This window comes from Giraffa tippelskirchi, chromosome 1, assembly GCF_054371585.1.
Source record: "Giraffa tippelskirchi isolate mGirTip1 chromosome 1, T2T-mGirTip1v1.2.pri, whole genome shotgun sequence".
Lineage (NCBI taxonomy): Eukaryota > Metazoa > Chordata > Mammalia > Artiodactyla > Giraffidae > Giraffa > Giraffa tippelskirchi.
This window is the reverse complement of record NC_137275.1, coordinates 126,421,692-126,445,731: the sequence shown is the minus strand read 5'-3', so window position 1 is coordinate 126,445,731 and position 24,040 is coordinate 126,421,692. Positions and strand designations below refer to the sequence as shown.

Here is a 24,040-nt window from a genome sequence, read left to right as displayed (position 1 = left end):
CATCTCATTTCAATCCCTCCTATAACTGCCAACCTCAGTCTTCCCCTGCCCGCCCTAGTGAAGCCTGCCACCTTGTTCTGCCCGCCGTCTGCTGCGCGAGGTGGGATGTCTGTCACCCCAGGAGCTGGCTTCAGATGTGTAAGCTCCCCCATCCATGGAACCACTGATGTCTCAGTTGCTGACTCCAGGCTCTTTCTTCAGTCCAGGCAAGTTCAGGGTTTGGTCAGGACAATGACCAAACTCTGAAAAGACCATCAGCTCCAAAACTCTGATGCTCCAGTGGGACAGGGCACTCCCCCTTAATCTCCATGCCAGTTATCCAGACGGGGGGGAAACTCGCCCTGGAGAGAAAGGAAAAGTCAAGGTCTCCCTGGAATGGCCTGTCACCAGGGTGGGCTGCTATGGGGTACCTCATGGCACCTCCATGAACATTTCTCTACCTAACCTCCAGGGAACTTACTCTAAATCCCTGGTTGGAGGTAGAGGGGTGTGGAAAAACAAAACAATCTGGGTTCGTAATTTTTTACCAGGCAAACCGTGTCCTTCTATAGCTTGGTGGTAGAGGTTTGAGGGGAAATGAAGTTATATCAGTGGGAGGGACCTCATTTACCAAACCAGGCCTCAGTATGCAGGGATGTTCCCATAAGGGGTGGGAACCACTTCCACAGGCCATTGAGGAGAAGCAGGAGTTCAAAGGTGCTGCTGCTCTGCTCATTGGGAGCCTGGAGCAACAGATGACCTCATGTCCAGTTTCTGGAGGCATCCCTCTAAACTGCTGTGCAAGCTGGGGTGACCTAAGTTACCCCAATCTGTACGGTAATTCCAGTTTTGTCTCCTATGGTCAGTAGGGCCTCAAACAACAATCAGCTGTGCCCCCATCACTCAGAAAATCCCAGAGTGCAGTGTGTGTGTGTGTGTGTGTGTGTGTGTGTGTGTTCAGATGTGTCTGTGTTTAGATGTGTCTGTGTTCAGATGTGTGTCTATGTTCAGATGTATACGTGTGTGTGTTTAGAAGAGAAAGAAGAAACTAGGTAGTATCAGAACACGATTTATTTTTGAAGTTAATGTGGAAAATCTCTGACCTCACAGAAAAGTGGCTTCCAAGAGCAGAAACTTTCAGGCCAGTTAGAAAGCAATACTTTCTGTATGCAAAAGCAGGAGTCCATTGTGGGTCATCCGAAACCAATTTAAAATGTGCTTTCTGCATCCAGGGTTAGCTCTACGGCTGCCATACTGTACTCTGAGAAATGAGATGTGCTTTGGGCAGTCCAAGAGAGGAAAGGAGTGAGTGTCAGTGATTGTGACCTGTGTTTTTGGATGGGGTTGTGTGGAACCAGCACACACGTGCTAATAGAAACTAGGATAAAGCACTGAAGTTCATGGTGCACTTATGTGATTCACACACATGTGTGTACATCATTTATGTGCTATGCTGTGCTAAGTTGCTTCAGTTGTGTTCAACTCTTTGCAACCCTGTGGACCGTAGCCTACCAGGCTCCTCTGTATATGGGATTCTCCAGGCAAGAATACTGGAGTGGGTTGCCAGGGGATATTCAGGGGATCTTCAGATCTCCAGGGGATCTTCCTAACCAGGGATCAAACCTGTGCATTTTCAGGCGGGTTCTTTACCACTAATGCCACCTGGAAAGCCCCATATATATCATATACAGATTATTCTAATATTCATTTTAATTTCTTATGAGCAGCTGCTTACTTCTAGTCAGTGTTAACTGAAACCCATGGATCATGATGTATAGAAACTGAAATTAGAAAAGAACTCCACAGCATATTTTGAAAATATTAATAGCAACTATTTGATAAATTATAGCTCTATATTCTAAACAAGAGCATCAGAAAGAGGCTTTAACATGGAGAATGAAGACATCTCACGACTACAGCTACCTTAAATAAATATTAAAAAAATAGAGTATAAACATCAGTGTTTTGGTATCAGGTAAGAATAGAATTACTCAGTGCATAAGGCAGGAATGGCAATGTGTAGTATCTTTAAAAAAAGAAACAAGCCTCAGTTTCCCACAGACAAGCTTAACAAAGTTATTAACAATTAATCATATTGACATTTGTGTAGCTCTTAAGAGTTTTTGAGGCACTTTATTATTTCGCTCTGTCAATGTGACTGAGATAGCTTTCTACAACAGAAATTCGACAAGAGTGTAGGTAGGAGGAAAGGTTAAACAGTAGAAGCAGATGAATTTGCTCAACTAGTCAAAATATTTAATTCATTTGTTTGAAACAAACTAGCTTGGATTCTATACCCCCTGATTGTCTGTCTTCTTGGGCAGAAAAAGGGCAAGGATAATTTCCATGTATTTTCATCGGCAGTGAGTTCACAGTAAAGGAAATAAAACTCTACGCTTATTAGAAGAAAATCTAACAGACCACAAATCGCACTTCCTACACATGGGCTCGCTCCAGCGGGGCTCTAAGAGGTGGGGTGGGCCTTTGCCTGAGACCAAAGTCCAGGCACAGTAGCTCCCAGCAGAGCAGTTCTTCTGCCCTTTGCCCCTCCTTGGGCAGCAGTGTGCTTCTCTGTGTCTCTGGGCTTCAAAGCCTTGGACTGATCCCTGATCCCTCCTTCCCACCCCCGCCCTGTTCTAACTCTCGTTTGCTCCCTGCGTCTCCCTTGTCAGGTTCTGTGGACCCCACTCAATTTCCTATGTTGATGCCAGGCCCCCACCCTCCGCAGAGGCTGGACACCCCAGTAGCCTGACACTCCTCAAGCTCTCCTTAAACCTCTGGTGGGATGGTCTCCCCTGCACTGCATTCAGCTCAGACTGTGAAGGGTGTTGGGGGCCTGCAAACACGACCCTCCCTGAGCTTCCAGCTGTGTCTCCACACCTGCTACAGGATCCCTGTAAGCCGCAGCCCACAGCACCTGCCTTCCTCCCAGTCCATGCCTACCGTCCTGTCCTCTAGACCTGTAACCTTCTCCCAGGAAAGCCCCTCATCCTCGGGCCTGTCTCTAGTGTACCCCCATGAACCCTTTCCTGGCTCCCCTGTAACTTGACGTGGCCTCCCTCCCCTCCTCGGGCTCTTACATCACAGTGACCTTTCCCTTCCCCCAGGGGTGGACGGTGAGCACCTTGAAGGCAGGGACCACACTTCTTCCTGCATTCCCGATGGGCTAGCACAGCGCCTGGCTTACTGGAGATGCTCCGTCTCTGCTGAACCATGCAGAGAGCCATGTGCATTTTTTTTTTATAGAAAACAAGTGTGAAGGCAGGTGAAGTCATTCTTGGCTCAAGTCTATAAAAAAAGAAGCAGGCCTCCGGTTCACTCAAAACACTGTTACTCACTCTCCTAACAAGCGATCAACAGCCAGAAAGTGAGTCAGCTCAGGGATGGGATTCAAAACTGCGAGAAATGTGAGGATGAGTCACCCCAGCAGCCGGGCGGGCCTGTCCAGATTTTCATCTGAAAGGACAATAGAGTGGCCACAGGAACGAGCAGGTGAGCCCCGGCAGGTGATACAGCTGGATAGACGGCCCAGAGCTGGGTCTCTGAGCGTGGCAGGTGGCTCATTGGTATGTGTGGCAGAGGCCGGAGAGCAGGCTAATCAGACCCCACAGCTGCGGAAATTCAGGCCTCGTGAGGAATGTTCTCCACAGGGCTGAGTATTCAAGAGGGCGTGCATGTGTGACGTGAATGCATGAGGTGCTTTCAGCGCTGTCTGTAGAGCACGTGTGTGCATGCTCAGTTGCGAAGTCGAGTCCGACTCTTTGTGAGCCCATGGACAGTAGACTGCCCGGCTCCCCTGTCTTTGGGATTTTGCAGGCAAGAAAACTGGATCACTGGGAAAGACTCTGATGCTGGGAAAGACTGAAAGCAGAAGGCAAAGGGGGCAGAAGAGGATGAGATGGTTAGATAGCATCACTGACTCAATGGACATGAATTTGAGCAAACTTCCTCCTTCCTCCTCCCAGGGATCTTCCTGATTCACAGATTGAACCTGTATCTCCTGCATTGGCTGGCGGATTCTTCACCACTGAGCCACCTGGGAAGCCCGCCTGTGTAGCAGAAGGAAGGTGCTAACATGCATGTTAGATACAATGCAGAACTTCGCAGCACTTTCTTTGCTGTTGATCTTTTTATTTTGCAGAGAATTCCCTAAGACTGAGCACATTCTAATTGATGAATAACTCAACTCAGACACTATTTATGAGTCTAGGCTGAATTTTAAAGTGTTCAAACAGGAAAGAAGCCTATCCCATTTTTTTAAAAAGGGTGAGAAAGAATCAAATTTTTTAAAGTCATCTGGATTCAGTTTAAAAAAATCTTTTTTCTGGGAGTTATGATGTTTGAAGATTTTGAATATAAGTTTTCTCATTAGCATAGAATTTGAAAAAGGAGCTTAGGAGCGGTTTGTTAAGATAGCCTTGGTCCTTTTATCTGACTGGGGCCACAATCTTTGCCAGAACATGCAATAATCTCATTTCTGAGCAGCGCTCCAGTTATGCCAGAGAAAAGAACAAAGAGATGATCAGCCTGTGAAAAGGCATGGCAGGAGGGAGGAAGGGAGATAAGAAGCAAGACGAAAATTAGAAAGGAAGGGAGCATGCAGGGAAAAAAGAGAGAAAGACAGGATGATTGTAGGAGAGCAAGACCCAGAGAGACGGGGGCTTCAGAGATACCTGATGTGTCTGGGATTATCAAAGGGGATGAAGGCTTTGCCATCAATGGAAATGCAAGGAGAAACAAGATCATGTGGACATGGCTGTGTGGGGCACCCACATTTTCCAAAAAGCAACAGAGGACCCCTAAGTTACATAGTTTAGACAAATTGTGACCTGAAGAAAGTGCCATAGCAATTAAAAAAAAAAAAGCCACTACTACTTAAGTATCTACCCACTAGGCCTGTGATAAGATTCTTAGTCTATTATGTCCTTTAATCCCAATGCCAACCTGGGGGGTAGGTACTGGTAGACCCACGTTATGGATCAGGTTACTGAGGGCTGTGGGGTAAGGAGCTGGTCTAAGATCTCATGTCTGGTAGTGGAGCCAAGGTCTGACCTCAGCAGACTTCTTCATTCACTCCTTTATCTACCCATTCATTCTCTTCCCAGCTGTTCACTGCTAGGCATAGCCAAGCTCCTGGATGTCAGTTACTAGAAGGAGCTGGAGAAGAAGACAAATTCCTTGCTCTCAGGACCTTATCATCTAGCAAACCCTGCCCTGAGGCATGTGGTCCAGGAAGGTGTGAGTGGAGGAGAGAAAAGGGCCACAGGGGGAAGGACCACAGCTCTGCCATCTTGCTGGGCAGACAGAAAAGAAGTCACAGCGCTGAGCCTCAGACTTCACATTCATATGTGGGAACCCTCTCAGTTTAAGTCCTGGCCTACAGCAGAAAGTCAGTAAGTACCCCCTCTTTCCTTCCCCATCAGGAGGAGAAGGTGAGGAGGTGAGGAGAAGACCATCAAGAGGTTGTCTGAGAACTCCAGTGACAGACTCAAGGTCCAAGTCTATCTCGAGTAACTGGCAGGCACTCCAGGTGGGGACCGCAGACTCTGTTTAGGGTCTCTGTTTAGGGTCCTAAAGGGTCTGTGCACGGCAATTTTAGCAACAAGCTCAGCCCCTGCCAGGAGGGCTGCCATAAAATACAGGATGCACAGTTAAATTTGGATTTCAGATAAACAACAAATATTTTCAATGTATAAGTATATCCCATACACTATTTGGGGCATATTTATACTAAACGTTTTTCATTATTTATCTGAAACTAAATTTGACTGAGCATCTTCTTTTTTTTTTTTTCTTTCTAAATGTGGCAACTCTGAAACCAGGCAAACTTCTGCCTTGATCAGGAACAAACTGCTCCCACATCCTCCCTTTTCAGCTCCCCTGAGATGCTCCAACTCTTCTCTGCACTGGAGGTTGTATCTCTCACTCCCTGGTTCTCTACTTCTTTTCTTTCTTTTTTTCTCTGCATCTTTCATGCAATCCCTCTCACTCCTACCAAATCAATACATGAAGCCTCCGGAGCAGCCCCGAGAGGTCCAGAGTTCTGCTCCATGATCATAAAGGATGCTTCTGTGGGGTCTGTGTGTGCGCATGTGCCTGCTATGTTCACCTCCTAACATGAGGACTATGTTAACCCCACCTCACTGGGAAGACACCTGGAAAGTTTCCTAGTAGCATGAATTATGTTTGCATCCACAATAATGGAAGATGCTCAGATCCTCTGAGTAGAATCAGTTGCTGAATAAACTGAAAAAGAACAGCTTTGAGTTCATCCAATAAGTACCACGATCAAAAGCCAAGAGTAGAAATCCTTTGTTTTAAATCACACTATGTGAAAAGGACCTGAACGTGTGGGTCACGGTTTCATCTGTCTGAGGGCACCTTCATATGTACTCGGGAGTTTCCACTTCCAGTTTCAGGGCTGAGTGTAAAACAAATAACTAGTGGGAACCCGCTGTACAGCACAGGGAGCTCAGCTTGGTGCTTTGTGATGACCTAGAGGGTGGGATGGGGGGAGAGGTGCAATGGAGACTCAAGAGGAAGGGGACATATGTATGACTAATTCACATTGTATAGCAGAAACTAACACAATGGTGTAAAATAATTATTCTCCAATTAAAAAAAAAAAAACACAAAAAAATGGAAGGTGGCAAACATCCAGTTAGTTTCAGGAGCATCCCCAGCAGTGTTCCTGTCCACCATCCTACAATGAGACAGGGAGCTTGGTACAGAGGGAAAAGCCATGCACTGAGAAAGCTCTGCTATTAAAACACTGTCAGGTGAAACTAAACAATGCACTTAATACTGAGTCCATGCCTTGGGACAAGCTCATTTCTCACTGTGGACTGTCAGAAGGGGAAGTTCTGACCGGTGCCTGTCTGGGGACCACACTTTGAGCAGCACAGGTGTAGAAGACCCCCGAATTTTATACGTCACACCCGAAATAAAATAATACAAATGGGGAGCTCTCCCCTTTCTGCCCATTTTGTGGACCAAAGATCCTCTTATTCCCCTGCAGTAAAGGCATATATATATATATATATATATATATATATATATATATATTGCATTCTGACAGTCTAACTCAGTATCTATCCACACAACCGTGCCCCCAGTTTAGAAAGAGAAGGAAGGGGTGCTTACTCTTCTTGTCGCAAGTCATTGACGCTGCGGTCCAAGGAGATCATGTCACTAGCCACCATGTTAAATCCAAACTCTTTAATGCTGGCTTGAACTGCGTGTTTGAATTCTGGTCCCAGAACCAATGGCTTGGCTTTCTCTCCAGGGCCACCGACCACTCCGGGAGGCTCAGGCTCTTTGGGCTCAAAGTTACCGAGGACCCCCGGGCGGAGCACAGGATCACGGTAGGTGAAAGTCTGGGGTTTAAATGTGAGATATTGCCTCTGCATGATGTCTTTCTGGTTCTCTCCTCCGGTGCGGCGCTCTTGTTCATGTCTGGCCTTGTTTCTTCTTCGAATAGACTCCAAGTCCACTTCTACGCCTTCTACATGAGGCCAGGGCACCACGGGTTTGAATCTGTCATCCCCAAGGGCTAGTCCGTTGCCTCCTCTGTCAGGCATGGGGTTATTAACAGCTCTGTCTTCCTACACAAAAGGGAGAGGAGCATACAGTGAGTACATGAAGGCAACCACAGCAGAGTTTATGACACCAATTTGCACATTTTAAAAACAGCCCAGGCAATGATAAAATGGTATGAATCATGAAACTAAAGCAGGCCATGAACCAGGACCCCCTGATTAGAGGAAACCATTCCTGGTGAGGAACGGCATACCAGCAATAGAATAATTCTTTGTCTCTGTTGTTGTTTAGTCTCTCAGTCATGTCCGACTCTTTGTGACCCCATGGACTGTAACCTGCCAGGCTCTTCTGTCCATGAGATTCTCCAGGCAAGAATACTGGAGTGGGTTGCCATGTCCTCCGCCAAGGATCTTCCCAACCCAAGGATCGAACTGGAGTCTCCTGAATTGACAGGTGGATTCTTTACTGCTCAGGCACCTGGGAAGCCAAATTCTTTGCCTTACCATTTCAAAATAAAGGGGTGGACACATTTTTTACTTCTCCCCTCATAAACTCAACTCTCTATCAAAAACCCCTTAATAAAGCACATTGCTGGGCTTCCCTGGTGGCTCAGTGGTAAAGAATCCGCCTGTAATGCAGGAGACCTGGTTTTGATCCCTGGGTTGGAAAGATCTCCAAGAGAAGGGAATGGCAATCCACTCCAGAATTCTGACGTGGAGAATTCCATGGACAGAGGAGCCTGGCGGTTTACAGTCCATAGGGTCACAAGAGTCACATATGACTGAGTGACTAACACTTTCAAAGCACATCGTTACAGGTTGGAGCGATGAGGCTCTAAGACCTTTGACCAAAGCAGGCACTTAACAGGTCCTGTTGTACAGTGTGGTTTTCCCAGTTGTCTGGTGGACAAGGAGTATGACGTTCTGTCTGTCGGTCACATGGCCACCCGGTGGCAGTGGTGTTGGGTGTCAGTCCGTCCAAGGCTGGCTTAGTGGCCCAAATGGCAGAACACAGGGGCTGGGATATGATCTTGACAGCCCCCACTCAGTATTTCTGCTCTGGAAGAGTTTAGCTGGATTCTGAACTATAAAACAAGCTCTGACGACTGTAACCAAGGCCAACAGAGCTCTTAAACCACACCCAGGACCTAGCTGGCCCTGTTCCAAAGGTGGCCCCAGGAAAACCGGATTCTGTGTGCACAAATGTTCCAGAAGGTTGGCCTCCCTTTCTATCCAGACGCCCCTCAGCAGCTGCACAGATCTTCCTATCAGAAGCCCTGCATGCTTCTGTCCCTGGGGTCACATGTGAAGTTTCGGTTAAGTCAGCGCCATTCTTTGTACAAACATGTTTCTCAACATCAGCCACACCTCAGTGGCTTTGAATACACTGACGTCAGAGTCCCACCTCTCAGATACCAAGATTTAATGGGTGGGGGCATTTGGAGTTTTAAGAACGCCCCAGGTGTTTTCAATATGCAGCAGGCTTGAGCTCCAATGGCTTAAAGGAAGGGCTGCCAGCTGTGTGTGGCCGGTCTGGGGTGGGTGAGCAGGTCAGAACCAAGACTGCAGACCCGGCTAACTGATCTGCCACCCTCCCTCCCCGTCAAGCCACGATCCCCCCGAGTCCTGAAGAGAGTCATAAAAGAGTTCATAACGTCTGACCGACATTTTTCTACAGTGTTACAGCTATTTTGAAAAGTCAAGTTAAAGACTTTCAAGAGTGCAGAAGTAAGGCTGATACGCAGGTTGCTGTCCAGTGGTGGTTTATTTAGAGACAAGGGTCTCTTTGGAAAGTCAGCTAATTCAAATGTGAATTTAGTCAATGTCAAAGTTTTGGTAAGGGCTAGCTGAGGACTGACTTGAGAGAGTTCAAAAAGGAACTTAACAAACCTATCTTGAGAGTCCATTGGACTGAAAGATCAAACGAGTCAATCCTAAAGGAAATCAACCCTAAATATTCATTGGAAGGACTGATGCTGAAGCTGAAGCTCCAGTATTTTGGCCACCTGATGTAAGGAGCTGACTCATTGGAAAAGACTCTGATGCTGGGAAAGATTGAAGGCAGGAGGAGAAGGGGACGACAGAGGGTGAGATGGCTGGATGGCATCACTGACTTGATGGACATGAGTTTCGGCAAACTCCAGGAGACAGTGAAGGACAGGGAAGCCTGGCATGCTGCAGTCCATGGGGTTGCAGAGTCAGATATGACTTGGCAACTGAACAACAACAATCTCTTTGTTTACACAATACTCTAAGCATGTGATACAACATTCACAGGATCCTTAATGGTGTATCATGAAAGACAAGTCTTCCTGCCTTCCCTTTGGTACAGGCACTCACAGCTGGCATTTCCTTGTGAATCTTCCAGGTATAAACACACACGGGCATGTATGAAGAGAACTTTTTGCTGAACAAGGGACACAGATTTTTACTGACCCATTAATTTTAAGAAGGAACCATAAGATGTTACAACCAGTTCAAAGGTGAATCCTTTGAATGACCTGGTGAAGAACAGACAAATATATAAACATCAAGAATCCTGCAAAGAATTTACAAATAGATGCAAAACTGGTCAAACTGGTCCATACCCAGAGGGCAATAACCAACTGCATTCCACAGGACATGGCTACTATTTCAATGGACAAGACTCTTGTGCATTACTATCACTTTTCTATCATTTATAGGATTGTGAAACAGGTTGGAGTTCATGCAGGGGTGAGATAACCTGCAAAGCTGAGTTGGAAAATGCACCCAGTAACCTTGTGTATCCATTTCAAAGTTTTCCCACAATTTTCATCCTATAACACAGAACTAAGTATAACATGTGGCACCTCGTCCAGCCATCTAAGGGTGATACTTTTGTTCAGGTACATGTGGATAAGCCTTCTGCATCAGGCTTCTGACCACTGCACACCTGAGTCAAGTAGCAGGCAGGCACTTGTTGTTGTTTAGTTGCTAAGTCAAATCTGATTCTTTGTGAGCCCATGGAATGTAGCCCACCAGGCTCTTCTGTCCATGGGGTTTCCCAGGTAAGAATACTGGAGTGAGTTTCCATGTCCTTCTCCAGGGGATCTTCCCTACCCAGGGATCAAACCCTCGTTTCTTATGTCTCCTGAATTGGCAGGCAGGTTCTTTACCACTAGCTCCACCATGGGAAGCCCATGGGAAGTACTGCAATAAACAAATTAAAATAGAGACGTCTTTATAAAACTCTAAGATACCAGACCCAAGTTGTTGATGTGGAACCAAGAACCCCACAAAAAGGAGGAAGGCTCAGTCTCTCCTTTCAACTTTTCACATAAAGGCTCCAGTGAACTAGTACCTGGAGAGGAAAAGAGTGAGGGGAGGGAAACAGGTTCAGAAAAGTAGACTGAGCAGGTCATCGGCTGTCTTAGGACTTCCTCTGTGGTGTCTAATACTCCACTGGAGGAAAGCTGCTTATGGGAAGAATGTGGAACACGACAATGAGTGAAATCTAGGTACCCAAAGCAGGAGACATCTGTTGTAGTAGGTGGGCAGGTACTGATGTGAGACTCACAAATATAAACATTTCTCAGGCTCATCCACCTCAACAAGAGAATGTTTAATGGATTCAAACTTCATGCTCATCTTTCTTCAAAAGTAGCTTTGATCTTCCCTTTGTCTAACCTTTGACTTTTCTATTTTTTGGTCATGCCATGTGACTTGTGGATCTTAGTTCCCTGACTAGGGATCAAACCCGGGCACTTGGCAGTGAAAGCAGAGTCCTAACTGCTGGACTACCAGGGAAGTCCCCAACCTTTGACTCCTGGTATTCCATGTAGATCTGTTAGGAGCCTGCCTGTTCTCCTCCTTGCTTTAGCATCTCTTCGTGTCCCCAGCAAGGTGACCAGGTTCATTTGATCTTTCCTCCCTCCGTGTCCTCAGCCCGCATCTTGCTTCTCATCTCTGGGTCCACAGTCAAAGGCTTTCTGAACATTTCTACTGGGGTCACCCTGGCACCTAAACTTAAGATGCCCTGGAATGAACTTGCTGTGACTCCACGGCACACACCTGCTTCATTCACTGTCTTCCCCACCTTGGGGCTGGGAACCCCCATCCACTCAACTGATCAAACACTAGTCCTCCACTTCACCCTCAGCCTCCTGTTCTGACATCTGAACAATCACTGACTCCTGCCAGTCCCACCGCCCGTGTGGCTCCAGAATCCGGCCATTTTCTCCACACTCTCACTGTGGTGAAATAAGCTTCGTATTTTATGGCAGGACAAGAAAAATTTAAACACAAAAGTTCTTCTCTGCCCTTTGTCCTCCTCCATCCCCTCCACTGTGCATCACGTATCTGCATTATGCATCAACCAGACCTCCCACATCAGCAGAAATACCTGCTAAGTCCCAAAGAGCAGCATTCTCCTAGCATCAACAAGACAGCTCCTTAAAGATAACATTCCTTCTTGAACATGTAAGGGTTCATGTGACCCACCACAATGATACTTAGATCTGGATTGCATAAACGGTCAGTAAGACCTCATTTGATGTCCAGCCTTCTGTCTAAAATACTTACATACCTGTGCCTTGACTTCTAACAGGTGGAACAGTTCTCAGATGCACTTTCTAGATTATTACCCTCAAATCTAGCTCCCATAAAATCTCCCATATCTTTCTTAGATCAACTTTTTGTGGACACTGCAAAGGCCTAGGAGAGGCCACACTCGCCTCTCAACAGGATTACTAGAACAGGAATAACAGTGATGACTGCAAACACTGTCCATAAGTGCTTCACACACATTTATTGTTGTTGCTGTTCAGTCGCTCAGTCGTGTCCAATTCTTTGTGACCCCATGAACTGCAGCCTTCCAGGCTTCCCTATCCTTCACTATCTCCAACAGTTTGCTCAAACTCATGTCCATTGAGTCGGTGATGCCATCCAATCATCTCTTCCCTCGTGGCTCAGACAGTAAAGAATTGGCTTGCAATGCAGGAGACCCAGGTTTGATCCCTTAGTCGGGAAGATCCCCTGGAGAAGGGAATCGCAACCCACTCCAGTATTCTTGCCTGGAGAAGTCCATGGACAGAAGAGCCTGGTGGGCAACAGTCCATGGGGTCACAAAGAGTCGGACATGACTGAGCACATGCACACGACTGTACAGACAAAACAGCCAACAGAGAAGTGACCTAATGTCAGGATCAGTACATGGCAGGGTGAAGTGTGCATCCAGGCAGAGCCATGCTCCTGATACCTAGGGGTTAGTGCCTCCCATTCCAACTCTGCACTCACTGTCCTTCATCATTATTGTTCTGCAGCCAAAGTGGTGGTGATGGTGGTGGCTTAGTTGCTCAGTTGTGTCCGACTCCTTTGTGACCCCCTGGACTGGAGCCCACCAGGCTCCTCTGTCCATGGGGTTCTCCAGGCAAGAATACTGGAGTGGGTTGCCATTTCCTTCTCCAGGTGATCTTCTCGACCCAAGGATCGAACCTGCATCTCCTGCATCTCCTGCATTGGCAGGCAGAGTCTTTACCACTGAGCCACCAGGGAAACCTGTAGCCAAAGTGACTTCCCTGAAATTCAGGTATGAATAGGTCCCTTCGCCTGCTTGCAGGCTCCATGCTGGTCCTCTTCCCCAAGAGAGTGGATGCTCTTCCTGGGACATTTCCGGCTCCTGCCTATACTCACTTCTTCACCTCACCCTTTGGAGGAGGAAGCTCTTGGCTTGGCCCAGGCTCTTGGACCACAGGGTCACTACAAAGAAGATGTCACTGTAGTGCCCAGAGCAGCCAGACAGGGTAGATGGGTAGGGCTGTGTTTCCACAAAACCTCATGAACAAAGACAGGCAAATGGGAATGGATCTGCCCCTCACCCTTCAACTCTGCGCTCGACTGTAAGTTCCATGAAAGGGGAGGGACCACATCCTTGGGACGCAACACTGCACCCCCAGTGCTTCTCCTGCCATGTGATCCTCAGTAAGCATTTACAAATAGATGCCTGGATCCTACCATTTCTGCCTGGTTTATGAGAGGGAGCCTGAGGTGGAAAGGACGAGAATGGGGCACATGGACCGGGAAAGAGGGGCTCGATCAGAGAGAACCTTCCTGGCAATACTCGAGGAATTCAGCAAGAGAAGAACTTGATAATCCCTGCACAGTGCTGTGCTCTTAGTAATGCTATATAATAGTCACTGGAAAAAAATTGGATTTGCTCACTTCTTAAATCCAAAGGCAAAACCAATATGAGAACTATCTGCCTGACTTCAAGTCAATTAAGAAAAATCACGTCAAATTGCCACTGTGATTCAAAGGATGCAGTGAGGCAGTGTAAGAGTACTAAGCTCCCTGGAGAGGGAGGATACACGCTCTTCCTTCTGGATAATGAATGAGACTTGGCAGTTGGCTTTGTGACTCATTGGTGTTCACACACCTTCAAAAGCACCAGCTGATTCCCTTTACAGTCGAAATCAACAAGTCACTGTTGACCAGAAATGGAAGATGGAATCGGTGGGTCATCTTCTAAGATCACTATGTCCGTAAAGGTGGAAATGCACTGACAAACAGAATCACTTATTCCCAGATGGAAACAGGGGATTGTCAGGAATCAGGTCAGATTACTCACTTTACATCTCACAATTTACAAAGCTCCCCATCACCCCCAAATCACCCTTACGGTATCTTCCTGAGACAGTCGTGCCCTGGTAGACATGATACGAACACAAAGGAATTTAGAGCCAGTGAAAGTAATGCAGGCGTGGCTCTGAAACTCTAGGGAAGCCTCGAAAGCTAAGCTGGTAATGAAGAGCTCCTACACACACCGGAGGTCCTGAGAAGGCAGCTTCACTCTGGGACGTGGCCGCCGCTGATGGCCGCCTGCAATTCGGTTGTCATTCTGCCTGAGTCACAGAGCTTAGGACGGAACAGGTCAAACTAAATTCTATAGTTTAAGAGCCCTCTTGATAAAAAAAACACCTTTAATTAGAAAAATCATATCAGCATCCCTTTTCTAGCTGCACTTGATCATGCGCCAAGAAGCCCAAGAAGAAGTGGAAGAGATCAGGGAGGTGGGGGTGGTGGTGGTGCCGGAACAGTCAAGGAGTTCAGAAGACACAGGGTGTGCCCATGGGCTGGGCAGCCCCAGCCTGCCTGCGGCAGGATGTGGGTGGGGGCGCGGTCTCTCTTTTGGTACCTAGAGCTAGATTCTGAGCTGGCCCTTCCCCTGCTGACATCCGGTGCTGATAAAGACCACCACTCTGGCTCCTTCCAGAGAGCTGAGAGCTGACTGCACGGCACTGGGGATCAGTGGTCGATCTGGGGCTTGGGAGGTGGGGGGTGGGGAGTGGGGGGTTGGTGTCAAGTAATTTGCTCAATCAGGCTTTAAAATGGATACACTCAAGATTAAACAGAGACCTTGAAAAGTGCAAAAGTCAAAGGGTTAGTCAGGTCCGGTCGCCATCCAGGCTCCTCTGTTCATGGGATTCTCCAGGCAAGAATACTGGACTGGATAGCCATTTCCTCCTTCAAGGTATCTTCCAGACCCAAGGATCAAACTGGGGTCTCCTTCATTGCAGGCAGACTCTCTACCTCTGAGCTACTGGGAAAACCCAAATAGAGACTTTACCAGTCCCTGAATATGTAGGATGCATTTTCTTATGGAAAAGGACCCTATTCAAATACATTTTAAGACCAATGGCAATGCCTCCATTGGCAATAAAGGCAGAACTGGAAATGGAGGGTGTGGCTCATCAGTGAGAAAAAGGATTACCTTCTGATAAAAATAACAAATAAATAAAATTAAAAGTTAAAATCTATCATGTTTCCTCAGAAGCCATATGGTACAATTTTAAACAAAATGTAGTTGAACCAAATTAAAGTAATTGATCAAAATGGTTAAAATTGTGACAAAATTTACTTTTTAAAAACCATGTCGATGTACTGCATTTTTTTAAATGCATAAGGAAGGTAAACTGCAAATTACTTAGTAATATAAACTTTCCATTTTCAACACAGAAATTAAAATTACAACTGGAAAAGGGGGAGATTTCACACAAGATCCTTCTCTGTATTAACACTATCACCTCTAATGTTCTATTCTGTAAGTATGAAATTACCATTAAGCACCAGAAGTTCAAGCCAGCAGTTTTCTGAACTCCACCCCTCCTCTCAGGTCCCAGAATATGTCTAACACTGCCCTTCTCGAGTTGCCTTAGGATCTGCTCACAGGTTTCTCCCCAGACAAAGGTTCTCAGGGTGGTTATCTGTGTGTACACAGCAGGTACTCAGTGTGCGTTTCTTCATGGACTGAACAAATGGGGAGTGTCATCTATTTATTTGCTGGAATATAAACTGGCTTTGCATCCACTGGCTATGTCACTGCTGGATTTGGTTTAAGGTAGCATTTTTGAGTCAAACCAGTCAATCCTAAAGGAAATCAACCCTGAACATACATTGGAAGGACTGATGCGAAGAGCTGACTCATTGGAAAAGATCCTGATGCTGGGAAAGACTGAGGGCAAGAGGAGAAGGGGTGTGACAGAGGATGAGATGGATGGATGGCATCACTGACTCAGTGGACATGAGTTTGAGCAAACTCCAGGACATAGTGAAGGACAGGGAAGCCTGGAGTGCTGCCGTCCGTGGGGTTGCACAGAATCAAGATGTGACTTAGCAACCAAACAAAAACAACAACAAAAGTATTTTGAGAATCTGAGTGAGATAACTGAAAACATTACTTTCCCTGTGAATCTAAACCTTAAATAATCCTTTTTTAGTTTTTCTTCTTCAGATTTGAATGAATCATGCCTGCAAGTGCAGTTTGTTATTTCATGGAAAATGAGTACTTTATTTAAACATGAGAAAGTAAATCTGCTGATGTTAGTCTGAGCCTGTAGGCCAATTTATCTCACCAATGGTCTCCTGTTAAATTTGGTCCTTGTTTTAAAACAGAAATAAACTAGAGATTCTAAATCACGTCAGAAAACTACCAGACAGTACTCAAGAAGGAATAAATGAAAAGAAGAAATGGCCAAATAAAGGACCAGAATATAGGTTAATGTCTACAAGTAAAAGGATAATACATTGGTTATCCTTTTACAGAAAATTTTTATTTGTGAGACTGTTTAACGGCCGAGATCAAAGTTAATTACCATACACCACTAACCACGAGGTCTATGAAACATGCAATTTAAACACCTTTATGAAATCCAAATCACTATTTTTCATGCCTTAGCTCATTAACTGAGTCATATATATTCGTTACAGATTGAAAACAATATTTCTTGTGAATATTTAGTATTACATTTTTAGCTGATGAGAACTGAATTTTAAGAATCAACTATAAGTACTAAACAACTGATCAATAAATCATTTTGTAGTAGATTTCAAAAGGTGATGAAGCTATATTTGTCAAAGTTTATGCCATGATTTCAGTGGCAAGAGTACAGACCTTAAGACAGGACTGTAAAAACAAGTCACACCAACGTCATTTAAAAGCCCTATCTCCCACAAGTAATAAAAGGCAGATTATAATACCTCTCAGAAATCATAAAAGGATGCAGTTGGGCAGATTTTAACTCTCCATGTTTGGGAGATGAGCAATTACTGAATTTTAAAAAGAAAGCTCCTAAGTGGTATTTTCATTCTAAAAACAGCATATAGTAAGTTACACAAAATATTTTAATAAAAGTGTCAACATTTCACAATACAGATCCCACCACATTATTCCCACAAAATGACCTGTCTAAAAATAAGGAAAGGATTTGGGGAAGAGTGAGGAGAGAAAGACAAAGGCAAAGCAAGGGGAGAAAATGGTAAATTAAAATCTGTGAAGACTTTTAAACACATGAATAATGTATGTATGCATATATATTATGTATGCAGTGGAGAGTGGGAATATACATTTAAAGGCCAAATAGCCTAGTAGGATGAGAAGAAAGAAATTAACCCTGCTGAATAGACCCTTCAAAGGAACAGATATAGCATTTTGTCAGGTGGAGACAGAGGACCCACTGAGCTGAACCAGCAGAAAAACAAGCCCCCCACATCTGCTCCTCCTTTGCCCACCCACTGTGGAACCCTCTCTCAGCTGTGCCCATCAGCTCCACTTTCTTACCTAGAAGCGCTGAGATTCTCTACTCTCCTTTCCAGATCATCTTTATTTTTTGTACTTTTTTGGATGTGGACCATTTTTAAAGTCTTTTATTGAATTTGTTACAAGGCATGTGGATCTTAGCTCCCTGGCCAGGGATCAAACCTGCACCCCCCTGCATCGGAAGTGCAGAATCTTAACCACTGGATGGCCAGGGAAGTCCCAAAATTATTTTTAATATATTTTAAAAGAGCAAGTCCTTCATCAGTCCCTGGGGACCACACTGTTATGACTTTTTTCTTTTTTTAATCCAGGGACATGCTTATTTAATCCTCTTCTTTGGTTTTTGTCACTAATATAACAAAGAATTGAAGCTTTCAAACGGTGGTGCTGGAGAAGACTCGTAAGAGTCCTTTGGACAGCAAGGAGATCAAACCAGTCAATCCTAATGAAAATCAACCCTGAATATTTATTGGAAGGACTGATTCGGGAGCTCCAATACTTTGGTCATCTGATGCAAAAAGCCAACTCAATGGAGAAGACCCTGATGCTGGGAAAGATTGAAGGCAGGAGGAGAAGGGGGCAACAGAGGACGAGATGACTGGATGGCATCACTAACTCAATGGACATGAGTTTGAACAAACTCCAGGAGACAGTGAAGTACAGGGAAGCCTGGTGTGCTGCAGTCCATGGGGTTGCAAACAGTTGGACACAACTGAGTGACTGAACAACAACAACATAACAATAAACTTCATAATCTAACACCAATCAAACCAAACAGACAGTTTAATTCTTCATTCTCCTTCACATCTGGCGATCCCAGTGAAGACACCTAATGATTTCCAAATCTTCCTGAGAACTTTCTTGAAAAGTATGTCACCACCAGGATCAATAATGCTTAGTATGTGAAGGAAAGTATTTTACTGAGGGAGAGCAGAAAGAGGTCAGACATAGCATTTGTGTTCAGAGAGACCATCGGGAATACCCGTTAGAAAGCTGAGCAAGCAGTGCTCTTTTATCCTTCCAGGGAAGGAGTTCTGGAATGAACGGAGCACCCTCAAGGCAGGTGCTACTGCTGTGCATTCTGAGATGCGGGAAGTTCGTCCTCACTCTGCCCTGAAGCCTGCTTCCATCACAGCTCATAAAACAGCACTGCCGTGTGGGGCTTCAAAGCACAGACACTGTGATTGGTATAAGATAATCTTCTCTTGCAAATCTGAAAAAATATCACCTCAAGGAAGAAAATACCTCAACGTTCCCAGGGCAGATACACCATTTTAAAGTACGGGACAACATTTACTACCATGTCGTGACAAGAAATTCATTTTAGGAGGTGGTGACAAGGAAACCTATGCACATGAGAAAGAAAAATACAGAGTAGATCGGGGTTATTCACTAATAAATGTTCTGACATTTTACTTTTGAATGGCAGCAGGCCTGCTCTCAAGAGGGCGTGCTTCTCCAGGGATCCGGCAGCTCTATCAAGAGTGTTATTTGGCGCTCAGGTCAGTATTTATATACATCATTAAAAGGTGAAAGAACTGTCCTTCTGGTTATCCAATATTTGTTACAGGTCTGCTACCTGCTAGACACTCTCCGAGGTATTAGCAGGTGGCCCGGGCTTCTTCGCAGAGGAAGGGAGGCTGGGAGAGGCTGGATCTGTGTTTGCAGACACTCTGAGGCACAGGGGTGAGGGAGGGGACCATTGGGGGATAAGAAGCGGGGGTGAGAAGTGGGGCTTGGCAGCCATTCTAGACTAAGGCAAAGGCACAGAAGCATTAAAAAGAACAGGGAATATTCAGGGAACTACAGATGGTTTGGTATGATGAGTGGAGGGGACACATGGGGAGGAGGCAGGAGATGCGATGCCAGTGTGTGTGTGTGCTCAGTTGTATCTGACTCTTTGCGGCCCCAGGGACTGTAGCCCACCGGGATCCTCTATCCACGGGATTTCCCAGGCAAGAATACTGGACTGGGTTGCCATTTCTTTCTGGGTTGGGGATCTTCCCAACCCAGACATTGAACCCAGGTCTCCTGTGCTGCAGGCGGTTTCCTGCATTGCAGGCCGACTCTTTTACCAACTGAGCCAGCACCCAACAAGGCTAAAAACTAGGTGTGTTATTAAATGAACGAGAACCTGAGGCCCGAGGGGCGGCTTTGCTCTGTGGCAGGACTCACTCACGGTTCCAAGACACATGAGGACACCAGCTGGGGCCAGAAGCCTGGCTCTGGGGGTGTCGGGACTTCTCGGGTTTATCTTCTCCCCAGCCACAGAGGGAAAGAGCCCACTGTTTTATCACCTGGTGCTAGAGGCGTCCTGTAGTCCTCATGTTCTGAAACGTCTGACTGACGGATTGCTGAGCCCCCACTCTGCTGGCTGCAGGGACACAGTGGTGCATACGCACCCCTGCTCCCAGGGAGCCCTCCATCCAGTGGGAGACATGCAATCAAGTCATCACACAAATGGGGTGCCCTGGTCTGGCCTGTGAAGTCCGGGAAGGCCCCCGGAGAAGGAAGGGTCATGCAGGACAAGGTCAAGAGAGGAGGGGAGCGCATTCCAGGTCGGGATTGTGTACTGCAAAGTCCCCCAGAGGCTCCCTGCGGCGCCAGTGCAAAGAGGGGGTGGGGAGGATGGCTGTCTGTGTTTAGACAGTAGGTACTCACTGCATCTTTCTAGAATACCTCATAAATGATTGGAGCGATCATTCCATTTCATGAAACTTCCTGGCTCTGTGGGAAGCAGAACCACAGCTGCTGAAGAGAAATGGGAAGCACCTCTCCATGAGCAGAGGGAAGCCAGTCCATCAGAGATGCTAAATGTCGCTGCTCTGACACACCCCGACCAACCTGGGCTGGTCAAACATGACTGCAACCAGATCTGATAGCCCTTCACAACCAGTGGTAAAATTCTGGTGCATAATAAGCATGGTACTTGGGAAAGTCAAGTCTCACTAAATGCTTTGGTTTTATTTTGCCATTAATCATTCAGGTTTTTTTTTTTCCTTATTAAAAACATTGTCTAGGATTTCCCTGGTGATTCAGTGGTCAAGAATTCAGCTGCCAATACAGGAGATCCCACGTGCTGCAGAGAAACTAAGCCCATGCAGCACAGCTCCTGAGCTTGTGCTCTAGGGCCTGGGAAGTGCAACTACGGAAGCGCCCTGCACCCTGGAGCCCTTGTTCCACAACGAGAGCAGCCACCTCAATGAGAAGCTTGTCCACCTCAACTAGAGAAAAACCTGAGCAGCTAGGAAGGCCCAGCACCACCAGAAATAAATAAGCAAAATTATAAAGCAAAGCAAAACAAACATTTCCTTCTTGAACTTGGTACTTCGAAGGTAAGCAAGACATTTATCTTGGTGTCTACAGATAGAGGGAAAACAGGCACAGGGAAGGTAGTGGCCAAGGTGTCAGAGTCCAGCCCAAGTCTGCAAAGCCAGCACAGAGCCTCCAGAGGAGTAAGAGGGAAAAAGGAATTGAAAAAAAAAAAAAGACCACAGTGGTAAACCAATCTGTCACCCAACGTGTTTTACTGAATGTTGACTTCCAAGGTGATGACCACAAAGGTGATGACAAGGGGAGGAGGAGGTAGAACCCCAGTGATGTAACAAGCACCTGTCTCTGGTCATCCTTGTCATCAGCCTTGGAGCTGGGTATCAGGGCTCTCCCATTCTGCAGATGAGAAAACCAAGGCACAGGGTCTGAGGGACTTGCTGAAAGCCACACACTCTGGGGGTGGCAGAGGCAAGACACAGACCCAGGGCCTCTGATGCCAGAGCCTACATTCTGAACCACTTGATTCTCTCCTGGGACGGAGGCACCCATGAGCCTTTCAAACCTTATAACTATACAAATTGATAAATATCATTAAGATTTCTGAAGTACAAAAGCTAAAATATAGTCCTTAGACTCACTGTTAATTTCAGTAAAAAATTTACTTTCAAACCAATACTATCAGCTAGAATTAGTAATAAACAGTTCAGGAAGGGCTGTTTTCATATACAGAATATTCTAGAACATTACTTATATTTCATATAAATGATCTTCTAGAAATACTAAATCCAATTAGCATTTCAAGAATTACTAGTAACTTGCTATGAGGCCCACTAGCCTAGGTGACTATCAGAATGTAAGAAAAGGGACTATATTTCATTTCATGTGACTTTATTTCTGCAGAAAGAAAAAAGTGAAAGTGAAAGTCACTTAGTTGTGTCTGACTCTTTGTGACCTCATGCACTATAGTCCATGGAATTCTCCAGGCCAGAATACTGGAATGGGTACTCTTTCCCTTTTACAGGGGATCTTCCCAGCCCAGGAATCAAACTGGGATCTCCTGCATTGCAGGTGGATTCTTTATCAGCTGAGCCACAAGGGAAGCCCAAGAATACTGGAGTGGGTAGCCTATCCCTCCTCCAGCAGATCTTCCCAACCCAGGAATCTAAACAGGGTCTCCTGCATTGCAGACAGATTCTTTACCAACTGAGCTATCATGGAAGCACTATTTCTGCAAAGACAGAAATTAGTTTTAGCTGGTCACTCAGGCACACAGGACTGGGCTGCTATGCCTCCTATTCTGATTTCACAGAAACAGAGAATGGTTTCAAAAATTTTCTATTTGTCTGACAAATATGAAGTAAATACAATAAGGTTTTCAAATTGACACTGAGGAAGAGTTACAGCATTCAGCTTCTAAACTGAGTTACAGCATTCAGCTTTTCCATCTAAACTGTTGGTCTTCTGCCCCTACCTGGGAGCATTCAAATATTTCTTTCAGTGTCATTTTATGTATAAGTTTATGAGTATATACCTTCTGCTCTGAAGAAGGAAACGGCAACCCACTCCAGTATTCTTGCCTGGAAAATTCCATGGATGGGGAGCCAGGTGGGCTATGGTCTGTGGGATCGCAAAGAGTCGGACACGACTGAGCACACAGCACACACCACAAGACACCTTATTCCTGTTTTCCTGAAAGGCAGTCTTGGTTTCAATCACATGGAGGTCCCACCAAGATCCTATTTTCAACAAATTTTCTGCGTATCTACTTTGCTTGATGCATGTTTCTATGCTTCTAGAAAGCTAGTCAGTGGTGAACTTGAGAAACATAAAAATCTCTTTTTCTAAACACACATCAGTGGTTCCTAACATTCTTGGGGTCACAAAGATTTCACACCCTCTTCATGGGGAGGGGAGTACAAGCAGTGTAACTCTGGTAGAGTTCTTTGTAGAACCATCTAACCTGTATGTACCAACATCCTTGATAACCTTCCTTCTGAATACAAAATTTCAGTCTACGGCCATACCACCCTGAATGCGCCTGATCTCATCTGAATACAAAATTTCAGAAGTGGGAATGTATTTAAGGGGGATAATCCTAATCACAGGGAAGATATTATGCATAAAAGTTCAGTGCAACATATACCAGTGAATATACTAGAAACAAACAGAATGTCCATAATGAAGACTAGTCAAGAAAACTATGCTGCGCTTACACAATTGAATAGTACTTAACTATTAAAATGTTAAAGAAAAATAATTCTTGCAGAAAATCCTTATGATATAATGTTAGTTTTTTAAAAGTAGGAGACATACATTAATTATGCATACTGCTTTCTCCATATGATCTCAAATACAAAAAGAAAAACACAGAAATGACTAGGAGGAAAGTTATAAGTAGTAGTTGTCTCTTTGGTGAGATTGTAGATGATATTTTTCTTATGTCCTGGTTTTCCTTGGTTTCTATATTGAACATCCATTTGTATAAAGTTTTGAGGAATTATTCAGCTTCCTCTTAAACTTGTTTAATAATTATTTATTAACAAAACTTACTCACTAGAAAACAGTTCATATAATAACTTGAGGTGGTTTTTTTTTTTTGTATTAAGGAGGCTGACCATCACAGTAAGCTATAAAGTTTGTTGATAGCCAAAGAGGTTGCCATAAGTGATTTAGGACTAAAACAGACAGAGAATACACAACAAGCACAGCTTAGAGGAAACTCAGAGAAATAGGGCTTATAACCACAGAGGTTCACACACAGGGCACAGCTAGAAACATTCTTCATTCGAGGACACAACCAACCTTTAGGTAGCATTAAAACAAAAACAAAAACAAAACCCAGCTTTAGCAAATTCTTAAAACAAGCACAAAAGCCTGAATGTGAATTCAATTATTAATCACTCAGTCATCTATTATCAATCACTTAAAAGCAAAGGACATCATGAGAATTATATCTTCTAAAATAAGACAGTCATGAGGTAACAGCCCACATCGCGCACTGCATAGCATTTAATGTGAAGCTGCTTCTTTTTAAAAAAGAACAAATAACTACTTTACTTCACTCTGTTCTCTACTGACCTCCCCTATACCACCTCCTAGTTATATCATTCTAAGATACTTCTGTAAAGGGAGTTAAATTTAAAGATATAAATTTAAAAAATTAAAGAAGTTAAGTCTTTGTTTTCTCTCCAAAGCC

General features: G+C 45.1%; 1 protein-coding gene across 7 annotated transcripts in view; it reads right to left on the bottom strand.

The window, feature by feature from the left end:
* Nucleotides 1–24,040, bottom strand: part of GALNT7 (polypeptide N-acetylgalactosaminyltransferase 7) — a 135,224-nt gene that overhangs the window by 56,871 nt on the left and 54,313 nt on the right. For all 7 annotated transcript variants that reach the window (XM_081568306.1, XM_081568502.1, XM_081568402.1 and 4 more), the window contains exon 2: nt 7,123–7,583. In XM_081568306.1, coding sequence (XP_081424432.1) covers nt 7,123–7,583 — 461 coding nt within the window. The remainder of the gene's footprint in view (nt 1–7,122; nt 7,584–24,040) is intronic.